The sequence below is a fragment of the Tenrec ecaudatus genome, chromosome X (genome assembly GCF_050624435.1).
Source record: "Tenrec ecaudatus isolate mTenEca1 chromosome X, mTenEca1.hap1, whole genome shotgun sequence".
Lineage (NCBI taxonomy): Eukaryota > Metazoa > Chordata > Mammalia > Afrosoricida > Tenrecidae > Tenrec > Tenrec ecaudatus.
In genome coordinates, this window is record NC_134548.1 from 132524260 (window position 1) to 132541487 (window position 17228).

The following is a 17228-nucleotide window of genomic DNA, read 5'->3' on the forward strand; positions in this document are numbered from 1 at the left end:
CCGGGGTGACACAAACCTGTTCTACTACCCTGAAGGTTAGCCGTTTGAACCCATCTAGAGACACCACAGAAGAAAGGCCTGGTGATCTGCTTCCATAAAGATTCCAACCCAAATCCATTGCCAACGAGTTAATTGGGTCATAGCAACTCTGTGGACTGTCTGAGGCTGCAAACCTTTACGGGAGCAGACAGCACATCTTTCTCCCCTGGAGCGGCTGGTGAGTTTGATCTTGCTGTTAACAGTCCAAAGCCTTTAGTTAGTGGTCCATCAAGAGGATTTCTACGGTGTAACCCATGGGGTCTAAAAGAGTCAGCATCAACTTCCTAGCAATGGGGATCACGCCGCTGGCAGGCTAATTAACAGAGAAGATTCAAAGGCAAACCTGCCACAGAAATGAAAACCGTAGCGTGTCTGCAAGTTTTTGTGTGTCCTAAAACCCTACAGTGATTTTTATTTTTATTTAGGTTCTCGGGACGAAATTTGCCTCCGTTCCAAACTGCCTGCGGTAACTTGACCCTCTAACGTCCCTGTTCTTTTTTCCCACTCTTTCGCCCTCCAGCAAAAGCAAACTACTCCAACCGCTTCCCAGTCTTCCTCCGCCCCTTCCGGAAAGAGCCGAAAGCAGTGCAGGGTGCCTAAGGCGAGCCGCCCACATAGAGATCGGCGCTCTCCGGAAGCGCTCGCGCCGCTCCAGCGGGAGGAGGGAGCCTTGGAGTTCAAAGCCGCGCTTCCGCGCTGAGCCCTCTGTCGGCGGCTTGGGGCAGCTGTGGCGGCGGCGGCGTCGACGTCCGCCGGGACTGGAGCGCTGTTCAAAGCAGCAGTCGGATCGCCCGGGAGTCCCGCTCCCTGTTGTTGGCGGACTCCCACCCCTCCGCGCGGCCCTAGGAGAAGCGGTGGCGCCAGGAAGCAGGTGAGGAGCTGGCCCCAGTCGGGCGGGGGGAGCGGGCGGGAAGGAGCGCGCCTGCTCCCTGGCTCCCGGCCCCTGGGCCGGCCGGCCGCCCGCCAGCCCGTGCGGTCTCCTCTCCGGAACCAGGAAGCGGCCGCCCTAGGCTGTGCTCCCCAGTCCTTTCTTTGTGTGGGCCCCCGAGGCAGCGGACCTGCCCGGCCTTGGCGCCGGCGCCTCCAGGACCGAGGGGCCGTGCCTGCCCTGGTAGGCCGGGGGCTTAGGGAGCCCGCCGCTGACACCCCCTCGGTCCTTCTCGCGCCTCTGCCTGCCATTTTCGGCCCCCCTTTCTTCCTCTTCGCCCCCTCTTTGCTCTCCAGCCCTTCGGTCGGCCCATCCTCCCCTTCGGTCCCCTTCCCCAGGCTTAACAATGCCGCCTGCTCAGCGGCGTCCCCCACAACACCCAACCCTTCTGTTCACCAGCTTTTACTTTCCCTGGCACCCCTCTTCTCCCTGTGCCCGGAGCTGCCTTTTCATGGGAGCAGCAGCTCGGGAGCTCAGCTGCAGCCAGCTGGGGGCAAAGTGGGCAGAGGGCAGTGGAGGAGGGGAGCTGGGGTGCTGCTGCCTCAGGGAGCCGCGTGTCATGTCGGATAGAACCTGCTCCCCCACCACCACCTCACGTCCTCCCCAGCCCCGCGCCTGAGGCTTTCCTCCCACTGCACTCCTTTTCACCTTCCCCAACCCCTGGTTCTACCTGCCCTAGGTCCAAGATTGGTCCCCACCCCCCAGGATGCCCAGTGACTTTTCCAGGTCAAGTCCTGAATTTTGGGGTGGGTTCCCGCGACCTGATGGGGGAAAGGGGAAACCAATTAACAAAATGAAACCAAACCCCAGTGTCCCCTGAGCATGGACATTTCCATGAGTGTCCACGTTGAGGAAAACCAAAAGCAGGCATTTGTGACAATTTGCAGGAGCAGGTCTTGAAAACCTTTCCACTGAAAAAGTGACTTCTGTTGAAATCGCCACATTTCAGCAGCAAGCTGTCCAAAGATCACCCTTTCCAATGAGTGTCTTTTTGGTAACCTGAGATTCCTGGGTGCTGTGAACAAGCATCATCTCCTAACTGATAAGGCGTGTGTAGTCCATGGCTTTCAGGCTTCTTGCTATTTATTGTTCTTAAACTATCTTTGTGAGAAATTTCAGAAGATGTTTCAGACACTCCCCCTTCCCCACTGTGTATAGGATAGTATTAACACCCATAACTGACACCCTGGGCCAGCGGTGCTAATTTGGCAACTTTAAAGGGGCAGAATATTATTAGTAAAATTGTCAGGGTGAAAAAAGTACTTATGAACTCATTGTTAACATTTAAATTTGAAAGGGGACTTCAACGTGTTGGGAAAATGGAATAAAAAGATCACGGAATTTCCCCATAAACTTTTTTAAAGTCCTTTCACGTGTATCTGCTCATATATAGATACTTATACATCTACACTTCACTTATTGGCACTGTCACTAGCCAACATTTCACATTTACAACCACAGTGAAAAATACCTCTCGGGCTATTTTGTCCATAAAGGAGGACCCTCTGACAGTAAAGAATATGGGGTGTGAAGTGAGAGTGGCCCTGGCTGTGATGGTGACCTTAATTTGGCATTTGGGTTAGGCTATAATTCTTGGCCTTTGGGCAGTTAGATAGAGTGATGTTTTGGGCAGTTGTATGATGATGTAATTTGCCAGATACATATCTTTAGAGTTGTCCTCCATTTCATATGTTCGTTTTCTCACAGTGGCCTGGTGTTTGGAACCTAACAGTGTCCATCACTGAATAATTAGTCACACGCATATACATGCACACACATATTTTTCTCCTCCACACCTCAGATTAATTGTTAGAATATCTTTTGCCAAACGGGTAAAAAAAGGGTTTGGAGGATGTGCCATGGCTATGCTCTATAAACTGATGCCTCGCCCTTTGTCTAGAGTGATGGCTGTTCCAATCCAGTAAGTTCATGTTTTCCTCTCTACCACCACACTTGGTATGAAAAAATGTTTTTACGCCCAATGCACATAATTCCTAATTAACAAAACAAAATATTGCATGTTCTTATGCCAGTAAGCATAGGAAGCAAAACTTTTTCCCCTTTTCACAATAGCAGCTGTTGATTTCCCTTGGCACTCTGTTTCACAAGCCACTTCAAGGGATGATGGCTCAGTGGGTCAGCTAACTGCAGGCTCAACAGTTTGAAATCACTACCCACCTTTGAGGGAGAAAGATGAGGCTTTTTGTTCCCATAACGTTTATAGCTTTAGAAACACAAAGGGTCAGTTCTGCTCTTCCTGTGGGCTGGAATGGACTCGATGGCATTGAGTTTGGTTTTGAGTTGTCTGGAGTGATAAAGGTAGAGAGGTGAAGGAAAAGGCTCAGAACCCTTCCGTGGTTAAAAGGTTAATCGTTAAAGAGAATAAAGAAGTAGAGAGTAAGAAAGATATTTAATAGTTTATCAAGACAAAACACCACACTTAAATAAAAAGAGAAAAGTCATGGGAAGTTAGTAATAATTGTCCATGTTCACAAATGCTGGATTCAGTTGCAGGTTGCAGAGAGTAGCTTTTGACTGTTTTCTTAACGGTAGTCCTGTGCCACTGAGTGGATCTGGACTCAGAGTGACCCTATAGGATTTTCTAGGCTTCCTGGGGATTGGTCAAGAGGTCTTTTCACCCTCTGAGAGGCTGGTGGGTTCAACCCACCAACCTTTGTGTTCGCAGCAGCAGAATGCTTAACCTTTGTGCCTTGAGGGTTGCTGAGATGATTGATTAGCTGCTATGTTTTAGGGAGAATACGTACTTTGGTCTCTGCATTGTGTATGCTAAGCTGTTCTGACATTCCATGAATTCAGTTGCAAATTAGATAGCTTGTGTGTATGCATGCTGAGGATTTTTTCTGAAAGGTTTAAGAATGTTAAAATTAACCACCAAAACATGCTGAGTGAAACAAGTCTGTCACAAAAGGACAAAAATCCTATTGATCCCTCTGATATGAAACATCTGGAGTAGTCAGGTGTATGGCGATCAGAATTCATTAATGGCTCCCAGAGGTGGGCAGGCCAGTGGGAGTGAGGAAGAAGGCCCCAGGCTTCAGGGGTGGGGGGAGACACTGTCCTTCTGGTCCAGGTGATGGGGACATTTAGTTGAGCAATGTGAGGAACATAGTTAATGTCCCTGGACTGGACATGCAAAGTTTGTTGAGGTGGCAAATGTTTTGTGACCCATATATTAACGACTGTTTTTTTAAAAGACTGAGAAGTGATTGAATAAAATTAGCAAAAAAACAACCCCCCCAAAAAAAGACAAAACCAGCAAACCCAAATATTAATAATGAACTATATTCTTTTTGAAAAGGAGATTAGTTCTAATCTCTAAAGATGGCTTTGTGCTGATAGGTGTATCTGACTATCAAAGGAATATCACTGTGGAGATGACTGAAACTGTGGAGCGTGTGTAGGGGGTGCTTCATGGGAAAATCATAAGACTTCGGCCTGAACCCCAAACAATTCACATACACACAATTCCAGCCTTCTCTTAACACGTGAATACATGTGCTGCCGATATTGTGGCTTACATTCTGAATGAGCACATACTTTTGTTTTTCCTTCCCGATCCTCTTCACCTGACCTCTCTACTTCCCTTTCTCTTGCAGGCATGGAGAGTAGAAAACTGATTTCTGCTACAGACACCCAATACTCTGGCAATCTCCTTAACTCCTTGAATGAGCAGCGTGGTCACGGACTCTTCTGTGATGTGACTGTGATCGTGGAAGACCGAAAATTCCGGGCCCACAGGAATATTCTCTCAGCTTCTAGCACATACTTTCATCAGCTCTTCTCAGTTGCCGGGCAAGTGGTTGAACTGAGCTTTATCAGAGCAGAGATCTTCGCCGAAATTCTCAATTACATCTATAGTTCTAAGATTGTCCGAGTGAGATCAGACTTGCTTGATGAGTTAATTAAATCAGGGCAGTTATTAGGAGTGAAATTTATAGCCGAGCTTGGTGTCCCCTTGTCGCAGGTGAAAAGTATGGCAAGTGCAGTTGAGGATGGCGATGCACAGCCCTTACCTCCTGGTTCCAATGACAAGAACGTCGAGATTGAAAAAGCGAAAGATGAAGCTCAAGATGCTGGGGCCACGGTCATGCCTATCATAACAGAGTCTTTTTCCTTGTCTGCTAAAGATTACAAAACAAAAAAGATCATTGTTACCGATTCCGATGACGATGACGACGACAATGACGAGGATGTCATTTTCTGCTCTGAGATTCTGCCTGCAAAGGAGTCTTTGCCGAATAGCACCACACCGGTCCAGCCTAACCCAGGCTCTGTTGCTGTTTCGGATGTTACACCTTGTGCTAGCAATGAATCTCCCCCTACAGCAAGTATCACACCAACGCAGAAACTGATACCTTCTGTGAATCAGGTAACGCTGAGCCAAACACCAGGAAGTGAGACAGTGCTGGTCTCTTCAGCCCCAGCACATCTTACTCCCAACATCATTTTGCTCAATCAGGCACCGCTGACTGCACCACCAAGTGTCAGTTCTTCACTGCCAACCCATATGTCCCCTTCAATCAATATACTTGTGCAGAACCCACAGCCACCGAACAGTGCTGTTTTATCAGGAAATGGGGCCCACGAAGAGGAAGAAGAAGAGATCATAGATGATGATGATGACACTGTTAGCTCTAGTCCAGACTCAGCTGTCAGTAATACATCTTTGGTTCCTCAGGCAAATATCCCCTCAAATACCACCTTTGATGGATCACTGGTACAGAGGATGCCAGTGCCTACACTTCTGCACGACCCGCTCTCCAGTTCACTAAAGATTTCAGACATAATTACTAGAAACACTAATGATCCAGGCTTAGGCTCGAAACATCTAATGGAAGGTCAGAAGATCATTACTTTAGATACAGCAACGGAAATTGAGGGCTTGTCCACTGGTTGCAAAGTATATGCAAATATCGGTGAGGATACTTACGACATAGTGATCCCTGTCAAAGATGACCCTGACGAAGGGGAGGCCAGACTTGAGAGTGATATGCCCAAAACCTCTAGCAGTGAGTCGGCAAACAAGCGAATGAAAGTAAAGCATGATGATCACTATGAGTTAATAGTAGATGGAAGAATCTATTATATCTGCATTGTCTGCAAAAGGTCATATGTCTGTCTGACAAGCTTGCGGAGACACTTTAACATTCACTCTTGGGAGAAGAAGTACCCCTGTCGCTACTGTGAGAAAGTGTTCCCTCTGGCCGAATATCGCACAAAACATGAAATTCATCACACAGGAGAGCGAAGATATCAGTGTTTGGCCTGTGGCAAATCTTTCATCAACTATCAGTTTATGTCTTCACACATCAAGTCAGTTCATAGTCAAGATCCTTCTGGAGACGCCAAGCTTTATCGTTTACATCCATGCAGGTCATTGCAGATCAGACAATATGCCTACCTTTCGGATAGGCCAAGCCCTATGCCTGTAATGAAGGATGATGGTATTGGGTATAAGGTCGATGCTGGGAAAGAACCTCCAGTAGGGGCCACATCTACTCCAAACAAACCAATGACCTGGGATGATATCTTCACTCAGCAGGAAAATGATTCCATTTTTAAACAGAATGTAACAGATGGCAGTACTGAGTTTGAATTTATAATACCAGAATCTTACTGAACTCCTTTGAAACAGCAGAAAGTTTTGCCTTGGATGAGGGGAAGAGGTTGCAGAAGACTGGTTAAACAAATGAAGGTGACACTGAGTTCACTTGATTGACCGTGTCATCAGAAGGCAGTTGGATTATTTGTTGATTTTTTAGAAACAACATTTTCTGAAAGTTTGAGTAGCAATTGAGCATTTTTCCACTGCCCCGCCCCAGTACCTGTTTATATAGTTAGCTTTCTATTCAGTTGAGAGGTAAATAAAAGGGGAGGGGGGGGCTTGGAGAGATAGTTTTCTGAATAGAATTTGAAGCAGTCTGAATGTTTTTTTAAAAGAATTGGAGTTATTAGAATACCCTAGTACATCTTACAGCTTTCCCCTTCCATGTTAGCACTTTACTGCCGAATTCTCATTTTTGTTAATGTCTGAGACTATGTATGTGTGTTGTGTCTTGTATATGGCATAAAAAGGAAATGACTTCTAAGGTTGTTCTGGAAATTCTCAGAACTCTCCCACTTGGTTGTGTATTCTGCTAATCAAAGTAGATAGCAATCTCCCCCCAACAAACACACACACACAAATGGCCAGGCAGACAAGTCATCTGAAGACTAAATTAGTTTTAGCTAATTAGAATTACGTATTGTTCTTAGTTGCCACCATCTGGAAAAGACGTAGGTGGCCTGACCAAAATATATGCCTTTGCAATGTAGTCTGGGGGTGGGGGGTGAGATAGTAATGGAAAAACAGATCTCCATGATGCAGGCAAGAAGAGATGAAAAGAGCTGTTTGTTTCATTTATTTTTAAGTCTGCAGTCTCACATGTTCAAGAGAGTGGAATTGAAGAAAGGTTTCCTTTTTGCTCACTTCAGTTGAAATATTCCAATGTTGTGTTTTTTTTTTCAAATTTTGAATCTGAAAGCCACCAAATGAACCTTGTCAATATGTATAACTCTTTTCAAACTATCATTTCCACAAATCAAATTCATCCTAACACACTTCAGGTGGGAGACTCCTGGCATTTATTTTTTAAGTATTCATATGAGAATCCTTGGTTAAAAAATTCATTTGACACAGCTGATTCAGTGGTCTAGAATTTTCCTTTCTGCAAGACCTTTTAGGTTTTAACTCTGAAAATAAGTTCAACTCCACCTGCAACCGGCTGCAATAGTACAGCCATCTGCAATGATATGTGGAATGTTGTTTAGGCTTGTCAATTACACATTTAGTTGCGAAATACCACCTTTATTCCCTTTAAAATGGCACATATTTAAACACTTAGAAACTAAAATCCAAACTTATAATTGTGCTAGTACTGAAAGTGAGCAGATTGGAATAAATATATAGCCTAGCATTTAGAACATAATTGTTGAACTTCTGTAAATGATTTTTTTTGCAAAGGAAAAAAAAGTTAATAGATACTGAACAATGATTGTTGTGCATAGTTATTAGTCATTTGTAACCTTGTGTAAGTATTAATTTAACATAGGTGTTTTCTTTGTCCTAGTCATGTATTTTTGAAAAATAGCCTATTTCTTGACTTTGAACTTAAAGCTTTAATCATTATTTCTTATGTGTACATTATTCTGCTGGTAAGCCACACAAGAAGCTTAATGGGCTCAGTGCTTCTTGTGGGTGTCCAGCATCAGTATTTACATTAATTACAAGGGGAAAAATACATATATAACCCTTTGCATACCAAGGGGCAGAGTGTGATGTGCATCTGTTTTCTGTTCTGTTGAGTCCAAAAGTTCAAATCATTTTGTAGACTAACCCGCAGACCTTTTGAAAGTGGCGTGTAATTTAAGGCTGTGATCTCTGGAATAACCATATCTGTGCAGATACTAAGAGTATTACTCTTTGACACTAGGTTGCACTCTGAAAGGTTTTCTTTGGAGACTTGGAGTTTCATTAGTTCTATTTCCCCAGTGATATGTAATTGCTTCTACATGAGAGACTGAACTGAGGATGCCAAGAGAACTTTGAGGCTTCTCAGATTTAAACGGTTAGAGGAATAATAAAAGGTGGTCATTGCTCCTAAGTACCGTTAGGACAAACAGGGCAGTCTATAAGGGAAAACTATCCAATCTGAATAATGTGGCTGTAACTATTGGCAAGTGCTGTGCTCTGTGTGAATTCTGAAAATTAAATTCAAACTGCATATTAAAGGTATTTTTTGGGGGGGTTAACCATTTTTAAATGCTTTTTTGTAGTAGGGCTACCAAAAATTTATATATATATATAGAGAGAACATTTTTTGCCAGATGACTCCTCTTTGCATCTGTCTCAGGGTCTGCAGGTATTTTTCAGAGTCTGCAGTTTTCCTAGGAGAAGTTTTCATGTCCAAAGTCTGGAGTTCTGGGGGAAGAGTCCTTTGGGGCTAAAACCCATCTCCCTCAGTGTTGATTGGGTTGGAAATCTAGCAAGACTGGTTCAAATGTAGTATGGGGTGCTTCTGTTTCTTAGCTTCCTGGCTATCAAACTCCCCCCTTTTTTCAGGTTGGCCCAATAACCTGTAAATACTCTAGAGGGGTCCTATTTGTAATAATCAGTTGTTAAATGACGAAAGTGAAAAATCCTTGCCCACTAAGCAGAGTGTTGACAATGCCATAGCAATCTTGCAAGACTAAAGTAAAAAAAAATATATGATCCTTACCATTTTGGCAGTAACAATCCCTACTGCCCCAGAGCCATTCTGAGGAATTAATGCTGCAGTCCCCTCCCCCCCAAAAATTCACCCAAAATCAAACAAGTGGCCAAACTGATCAAGGTGCATTGTCTTCTAAGGCGTGCAGAATTTCAAAAGTATCCGGTGTGAACTCAGCACTCCTGCCTCCCTCCGCTCTCAGTCATGTACAACCTTGCTCACTTCCCCCAGTTCTCTTAAGCTCAGACTTTTACAGGCTTCTTTGTCAGGACTTTGAAGTCTGACTTTGCATAAACCATTCATGGCTGTAGTTCGTAGAGCTTCTTGATGGCAAAAAATAAAATGTTTTAACTCTCATTTTTGAGTGTACTTTTCTTTGTAACTACGATTGATCTGTCAGAAAGTAGCCTTTTACATGCTACTGCTTTTCAGCTGTGGGGGGAGATGCGAACTGCGCTGGTCTTGTCAGCTGGGCAATGTTTCCCAGTAGGCTTGTTTTTACAGTTCCCATATCGTACATTTCCATAGTTCGGTCATATTCCAGAGTTGTGTAATCACCACCACAATCAATATTTCTCTTTCCCTGTACTTGTTAGCTCCCTATTTCCCACCAACCTGCCATGTCCCTCTCAAAACTCATTACTTATCAAGTCAATTTTGACTCCATAACAGCCCCATAGGACAGGGTGGAACTGCCCTTGTGGGGTTTCCAAGACACTACATATTTACGAGAGTAGGAAGCCTCATCTTTCTCCCTGGGAACAGCTGGTAATTTCAAACTGCAGGCCTTGGGGTTGTAAGCCAAATGCATTACACCTGCACCACCAGAGTCATGTACCTAGAAAACTATTCATCTAGTTGCTGTCTCTAGATTTGCCTATCCTGGATTTCATATACAGAAAAACAATGACAGACTAAATGGAGAAAAGTCTTATTCAAAAAGGTAAAAAAAAAACCCCAAATGGAAACACATTGAATCAAAAGGGAGATCAAATGATAAGGTGTCACATTTTAACCTAACTATACCTGCAGTAGTCCCTCACAGTGCATTCAGTATAATGACAAGGCTATTCCCACATGGGGGACCTTGTAAATGAGTTTTGAGCTTTTACTGTCATCCATAATCTCCAAATGGTGTGTTCAAAATTAAGCTCTAATAATCATCCCTTCCACTGAATTTGGATTTTATTTATAATCCTTGGATCACACAGGCTGGTGTGCTGCTTCCGTGTCTTACGCCACACGTATATGGCTGCTTGTTTCAAGAAAAAAATTTAAGACACCCCCCCTACACACACACATATGCCATTAGGTTTTCTTGACCCATGACAGTTGAACGTGAGCAAACCACTGGTTTGCTTTAGAGTTTGCTAACCTGTAGGTGCTAGGAGGACACATGTAAGTGGATAAGGAGAATAGTTTTATTAATTTGAAACATCACAAAAGCATCCTGGGTTTCAAACATGGCAGTGATATAGGTTTTAAGCAACATCCAGCTGATACAGATTCTGGGTTAATATTTTAATGTTTCATGCCCAGTTTGTTATTTTCAAAGCAGAATTAGGAACAAAGCAATAAATATTACAAAACACAATCAAGATACATAGTGGAAATAGAAATTCCTTCATTACAGCAAATAGTTTGCAAAACAGTAAAGCAGCAAATATTAATTTTCCTAAGGTGACATGCACTGTATATAGGCCAATGTAATACAAAACGAAGCTGCTCAAATTAAGTTACAAAATCTATAGTGTTTCAAGTTATTTTGTAAAGTAAGAAAAATACATAGAAATGAGTCATAGAATCTTAACACTTTTAAGAAATGTGATAAGTGGATGTACTGTGTAATGGTGCCTTTTTAAAAAATGAAATACTCAAGACACGTTCACTGGAAGCAAAAGGTAAGATGGAAATGCTCCCCGCCCCCCAGGAGATAGAAAGAAAATGTCATTGAGATTACAAGTTGGTGTTTGTAGAGAGAGAATCAAATGGTCAAGTCGTCCCTATTTGAAATCCAATCAAATTTTAATAATGCTCCAAAGTGTAGAAAATAATTTTGTAGACTGCAAAAGGTTTATCAGGTTTCAGAATTGAGATCTGGATGAGACAACACTTGTAATGCTGAAAGTTAAACAGAATGTTCTGCAAAGATCTGTGGTAAATAATAAGCTCACTTGTGCCTTGATTTTTGATGGCTGGGTGTCTGCAAGGGAGATGTGAGCACCAGCATTTTTTCTGCTACCTCTACTCCACCGAGGTGGAAGATAGCGAGATGGGCAGAAAGTTTTCTAGTATGTGTTCTGTGTGTGCAGAACTATTTGTCTGGTCCCCTCCTGTAGCCCCTGTATTTATACAGTATGCAAGTGTAGGATTATCCATCTTCCTTTAAATCAAGCACTTCTCCGACTGACTTAAGAATGCCAATGCAAGTGTTCACTTGAAAGTGAAGGCATGGATGCCAAAGTGTTTGGGACTCCATCTGGTCGCTGGTTTAAAGCTACATGTAATTAAAGGGAACTGGACAAAATAGCACGATGTGTCAGATGGATTTCTAAAGTCTACGGTAACACTTAAGAAGCAGCATTGTAAGATTTTCATAACCTTGACCTGAATAGAGTCCTGAATGGTCTCAGCAGGAAAATAAGGGGGACTGGTAAGAGCAAGTGTAAATACAAATGGTTCTTTGGGGTTAGAGTGCAGGATACGTGCTGTTTGCTGGGGTAGAAGCACAATAGTTGAAGATTAAATAGTCACAAGGATTAATAATTCATATCATGACCCAAGAACCTCATATAGCTGCTTTTGTCTTTTGATGCTGAATGTCAACTGTTATAAGATGTCTTAACTCCTGTAGCAAGTATATTTTGTACTAATGAGACATAGAGTAGAGCCACTTTCCCAATGGACAGATTCAGTCCAAACATCTCACGTTTGCTCTAGGTATTTCAGTGCTTTTGGAATGATCCATCCAGTTCTCCACAACTCATGAGGAGGGACTATTTCACTTTTCCCTTGTGGAGGTCCCAGTAACAAGGTGAGCTAAATAATCACAACAGCCATTTTGACAATACTCACAGAGAAGAAGAAAGGAATAAGAGGTACAGGCATCCAGACACAAGCAAACAAAATCTTTACCAGAACTCTCTCTGTACTGGAACAATGGTGGAGACCCGCCAGCTGGGCCATTTTCCTTAGAGACTTAGTCGTGGCGAAAGAAAGGGTCTGTAAGACAGGTGCTTCAACCAAGGGGCTAGTGTGGCAATCAGCCAGGGATCTGAGGACAGCATTCCATTCCCATGAAGTGAAACTGATGACCGTTCGCTTCTGCTAACTCCAGAGGTGGAACCAATGGGTAGCACAGGTCTAAATATGCTAAGCTGGCTCCCCAGCCTTGCTTAGTGGGAACCATCCTGGGATCTGCCTAACTACCCCCTCCCCCCAAACCCCCTTGCTCTGCCTAACCACCACCACCCCTAACCCCGTCCACCAAGCCCCCTTGCTCTGTACTGAAGCCAAAGAAGCTCCATTTCTATCTTTCCCTATCCTGGCAGGCCATTGTGAAACTTGAAGCAATGTATGAGTCAGATTGGAAAATTTGTACCCTATACACTTCCACTAAAGCAGAAATACAAAAGTCACCATAATCTCAATAGCCAGTAGATGTTCCTCTTTAGGGACTGTAAGGAGGTGGTTTCTCAAAAGGTGGGTAGTAGGGCGGAGAGTAGCGGGGTGGCGCACTCGAGGACCACATGTAGCTGGGTGAAGGAGAGGCAGACTGGGGCTCGTCAGAAAGTCCAGAGGGAGGGGAGGATGGGAAGACACTGGAATGCTGTATAATAAAAACAAAACACCATCAGTGCATGTAGGGAGTTTGCCACCCCCACCCCCACCCCGGTAGTCATCACTATTTATAACCGTATGGACTGAGTTGGCTTTCCTTGGGTACTTTAATTCATTCACAAGAGGCACCAAACAGGTGGCTCCATATTCAGTCACTCAGGCTAAAGAATTCATGCAGATGAGATCTTAGGGTTCTCTTTCTCCTAACCCTGGAACCCTACATCCAACCAGTTGCTGTATCATGTTGCTTCTAGTTCTGTGGCTGTCATTGAAGCCATCATCCCCTTTATGATATTTGCTCATTCAAGCCTTCAATTCCTCTCCCCTGAGCTATGTCGACAGCATTCCCACTAGTCTTCAGTACAAGTAGTTTGCATCTTGACACTTCAATGGGTTGAAATAATTGATACTGGCAAAGTCTTTGCTACAAGAATACATCACAGGGAAGTAGGAAGGTAGTCAGGAACTCATCTCCAAAACAACCATAACTAACAACAAAGGTCAGCAAGGTCCAATGACTTACAGGACTCTAGAACTTTCTGATTCTAGTTCAACATTCCCTGTTTCACAATTAAGCTATCCCATTGCCCCTAAGTTCATGATAGGCTGGAGAGCAAAGAGGTGCAAGGCAAGGCGGTATGACACCCATGGCAAGAAGGAGGAGCAACTTATCAGGCTGCAGAGACATTGAAGGCCCAGTTCTACGGTGTTGTAGTTCGGAGGAAGGGAGGGAATATGGATTAAACAACAAATTCAGTAGAGTGGCACATGTTAGGTGTCACTTGCTCCTTCTCTTTCCCTGGTCATGCGCACCTTCCACTCTAATGATTTTCCTGCGCAAGGAGAGTTGGCCTATTTTGCTCATTGCTGTATCCCCAGAGTTTTGAATAGTGCTTGGAAAGTAGTAAATCCTCAGTACATGCCGAATGATTGGCTATAACTTCAGCAGTATATAAGACAGGTTTGGTGTGTGCTTTTGGTTAGTGAGTTCTGCTTGCAAAGAAGTCACAACCTACAGGTATTGCTTCCTTGCTCCAGTGATGGAACAGGAATTGAGGTGAGGCTTGATGGCAGGAGCAGACTTAGAGCAAAAATAAGCCAGCAAACGGGGTTGAGGCAGTGAAATTATTTTGTCGTGACTTAACTCTAGAGCGAGTTGATTAAAAAAAGAAAGGAAGGAACCATCAGAATTTCTCAAGAGCTCGAGCGTTATTTGGGGAAGTCACTATTTTGGCTTGGTTGGTCTACTGTGCGATGTGGAGAAGCCATTAGTAGCCTGTGGTCTTGGATCCTGAAAGATGGACCAATATCTAAGGCTAATGAATGGAGACTGGCCAGACCAAAGGGACCACTCGGGGCCTGATGCTCACTAAGCCTCAAGAGGCATGATGCAATCTATCATGGAGCACATGGTGAGACTGATCAGAACCTTGAGCACAGAGCTTCAGGTGGAGTTTCCTGGTTGGTGACCAGACACGAGGATAGTGTGTCCCTCCATGGGATGTAAAAACTCTGTGTGACCCCTCCCAGACCACTCTATGTAGGTAGGTTTTTGGGTTGTGGTGAATCAGTAGTGTGTTCTCTGTGAAGTCTCTGAGTCCTCCCAATGAACTATAGAACCCACGAAAGTAATGGGAGCCAGCTGATCTGAAGTGGAAGGAAACATGTGAACTACTGAGCTTGCAGCCAGTACCTAGTGACCTAACCCTTTGCAACAGGGAATGAGAGTGAGAAGGACTGCATGAGTAACTGGGTCTGAGATGAGTAGAGTAAGGAAGCTGAGATTTCCATAGGATGCAGCATCATATTGAACGGGATTTGATCTCCCTCATGAAATCTGGTGCCAACCGTGGGTGATCATCATCTCCCTGGGCTGTCTCAAAGGGCTGACAAGGTGATGTCATTTTTCCAGGTCTGGAGCAATCTAGGGCCAGCCTAGACATGAGGGTTCTGGAGACTGCTGTCACAGGGTTGATTCTCCTTATCTGCTGTCATGACCTCCACATTCTGGGGGAAGGGAAGGCTAGGTCTAGGTCGTACTTGACACCCTAGGATCTCTGTCTTCAGTTGACCAAATAGACACTTTGACCAAATAGACACTGTAGCAGCCATCTGCCCCCTCCACTTCGACCCCATTCCTTTTTTTTCTCCTAGGTGAAGAAATGGTACTGTCATCAAACCTGGAGAGCACTTAAAGACAATATATCTTGAGATAGTACACTGCCAGACAAGTCAAATTCCTTCCTAAACCCCAATGTTTCTCCCTCCTAAAATACTGTCTTTCTTAAAGCATCGGTGTAGTGATGTCCTAGCTTCCTAAACCCCTGAACTCGGCCTTTCTCCTTCTCCTTTCCCCGCTTTTCTGCCACTTTCTTTAACAGAGAGGGGAGCAAACACCCATGAGTGACACGAATCTCTGTGTCAGAGCCATTCTAACTCCCACTATGGGGATGGTGAAAGGCAGACGGCCAGTTTAGGGGTTGTGGGTCACAGACAAAAGGAGCAACCGAAAGGCATTTCTGTCCCGAGAGACAGTATAAGGCTTCTGTGGGCAGCAGCTGGCATGGGTGGCAGTTGGACACTTCAGTAATAAAAGGGGTGGTACCATGACCTGTGGGTTTTCACTTCTCAGTTTCCTATTTAGGAAGTTGTGTGTGTGTGTGTGTGTGTGTTGAGGGTAGTGGAATGGGATGATTCTCACCCTTGGAGATTCTGGGAGTCTTAAGGATAAAAATGAAAGGCTCCTGGCAGAGCTAGGAAGCTAACTGGCCCTGATCCACATATCCTGGTTTTGTTTTGTTTGGCATGGGGGGGGGGGCGGGGTACAGTATAGAAAGAAAAGAAAATAGGTTGGGAGGGGGAGTCCATAGTCCTAGTGTGTCGTTTCCTAGCAACTCTCCGGTATCTTGGGAGAAATTTGGCTTGGTTACAGCTGGGGAGCTGGCCCCATATATTTGGGTTCCTGTCTGCAAGTCTGACTTCACTAACGGGTTGGGCAGCTCAGGAGACCACAGCTTTGAATCCTTGTGTACTACAAGGCATGGAAAGCATCTAAATACTATTTGGGTCTGGTTTCCTGGGAAGCTTCCTGGGAGGCTGAGATGGCCCACAGGCTGATGATGCTAAAGGTGGAGGCCCACCTATTCAGGAGACAGCTCTCCTCCCCCACTTTAGCTAGCTTGCCCGATGGATGACCACTTGACCTACTCTCCTCAGAGCAATGTGCGTTTCCATAAGGATCTGATTCTCTGTGACCCAGAAAAGAGGTGCTGGAACTGGCTGGATAGTAAAGGTGACAGGTCAGAGAGATTGTGTCCCTTGACCTCTGTTCTACTCCAGAAAGTAGAGACTGGGAGGATGTCGAGAAAAAATGGATGAAAGGAAGAGGCAGGATAAAAGGAGGAGGGAACAGAAACAAAGCCAAGGATGGGAAACTTGGAAAGTGAAGGAACTTGCAGGGAAAGTAAAAAAAAAAAAGTTCTGTGGCAGCAGCAACAGCCTTTTAAGACTCTCGGTAATCCATGTCATAAATTACCACCCCCAGGATTAAAGTAATTCTTTTAAATGGATCCAATATGAAATGGGTCACTTTGAGTGGCTAAGCTGAGATACAGCTCTTTGCGATTTCCTATTAAGCATACACAGAGGTGCTGGCATTTTGCATAGTCTGAGACTTTTGTTTTAAGCTTACATTTGGCATTTCACCCACTGGCCAGGAGAAGGGACCAATTCTTGGTGAAAGTGAAGTAGGAGAACTAGCTCAGTATGCCAGACCAGGAAATATGGCTAGGAGCTGGGAGGGTTTTGTGGAAAGCAACACTGGGCTTGATTTCTCAGAAGTGGGAAATGGTGCTTCATAGACTACAGAAGTTGTACTACTTGCCTGAAGCTAAAGGCATAGGGTGGGAAATGAGTACAAAGGAAAGGATACGAGTGTTGAAGAGAAACGAGGAGGCAAAATCCGCTGCAGCTGATATCCCTCTAAGAGAATGAGGTATGGAGAATTCATTGGGAGAAACGATCACTAGGAGTCCGATGTTCCAGAGTCCTGTTTCTTCAAGTCCACCTTCTTTAAGATCATCTGGCCATACCCCAATCCTTCCTCAAGCCTTGACCAAGCTTCCTAATAAGACAGCTGTCCAACAGTAGCA

The 17228-nt window shown here is 44.4% G+C and overlaps 2 protein-coding genes across 2 annotated transcripts in view; one reads left to right on the plus strand and one right to left on the minus strand.

Moving 5' to 3' along the window:
- Window positions 1-680: 680 nt before the first annotated feature.
- ZBTB33 (zinc finger and BTB domain containing 33) lies at window positions 681-9585 on the plus strand. The gene is made up of 2 exons (XM_075538530.1): window positions 681-910; window positions 4585-9585. Exon 2 carries the CDS (start codon window positions 4587-4589, stop codon window positions 6606-6608), a length of 2022 nt encoding a protein of 673 aa, XP_075394645.1. The 5' UTR covers window positions 681-910; window positions 4585-4586; the 3' UTR covers window positions 6609-9585.
- Window positions 9586-12777: 3192 nt separating this feature from the next.
- TMEM255A (transmembrane protein 255A) overlaps window positions 12778-17228 on the minus strand; it is a 61953-nt gene continuing 57502 nt past the window's right edge. Inside the window, exon 10 of the mRNA XM_075539275.1 lies at window positions 12778-13066. Coding sequence (XP_075395390.1) covers window positions 12908-13066 — 159 coding nt within the window. The 3' untranslated portion in view covers window positions 12778-12907. The remainder of the gene's footprint in view (window positions 13067-17228) is intronic.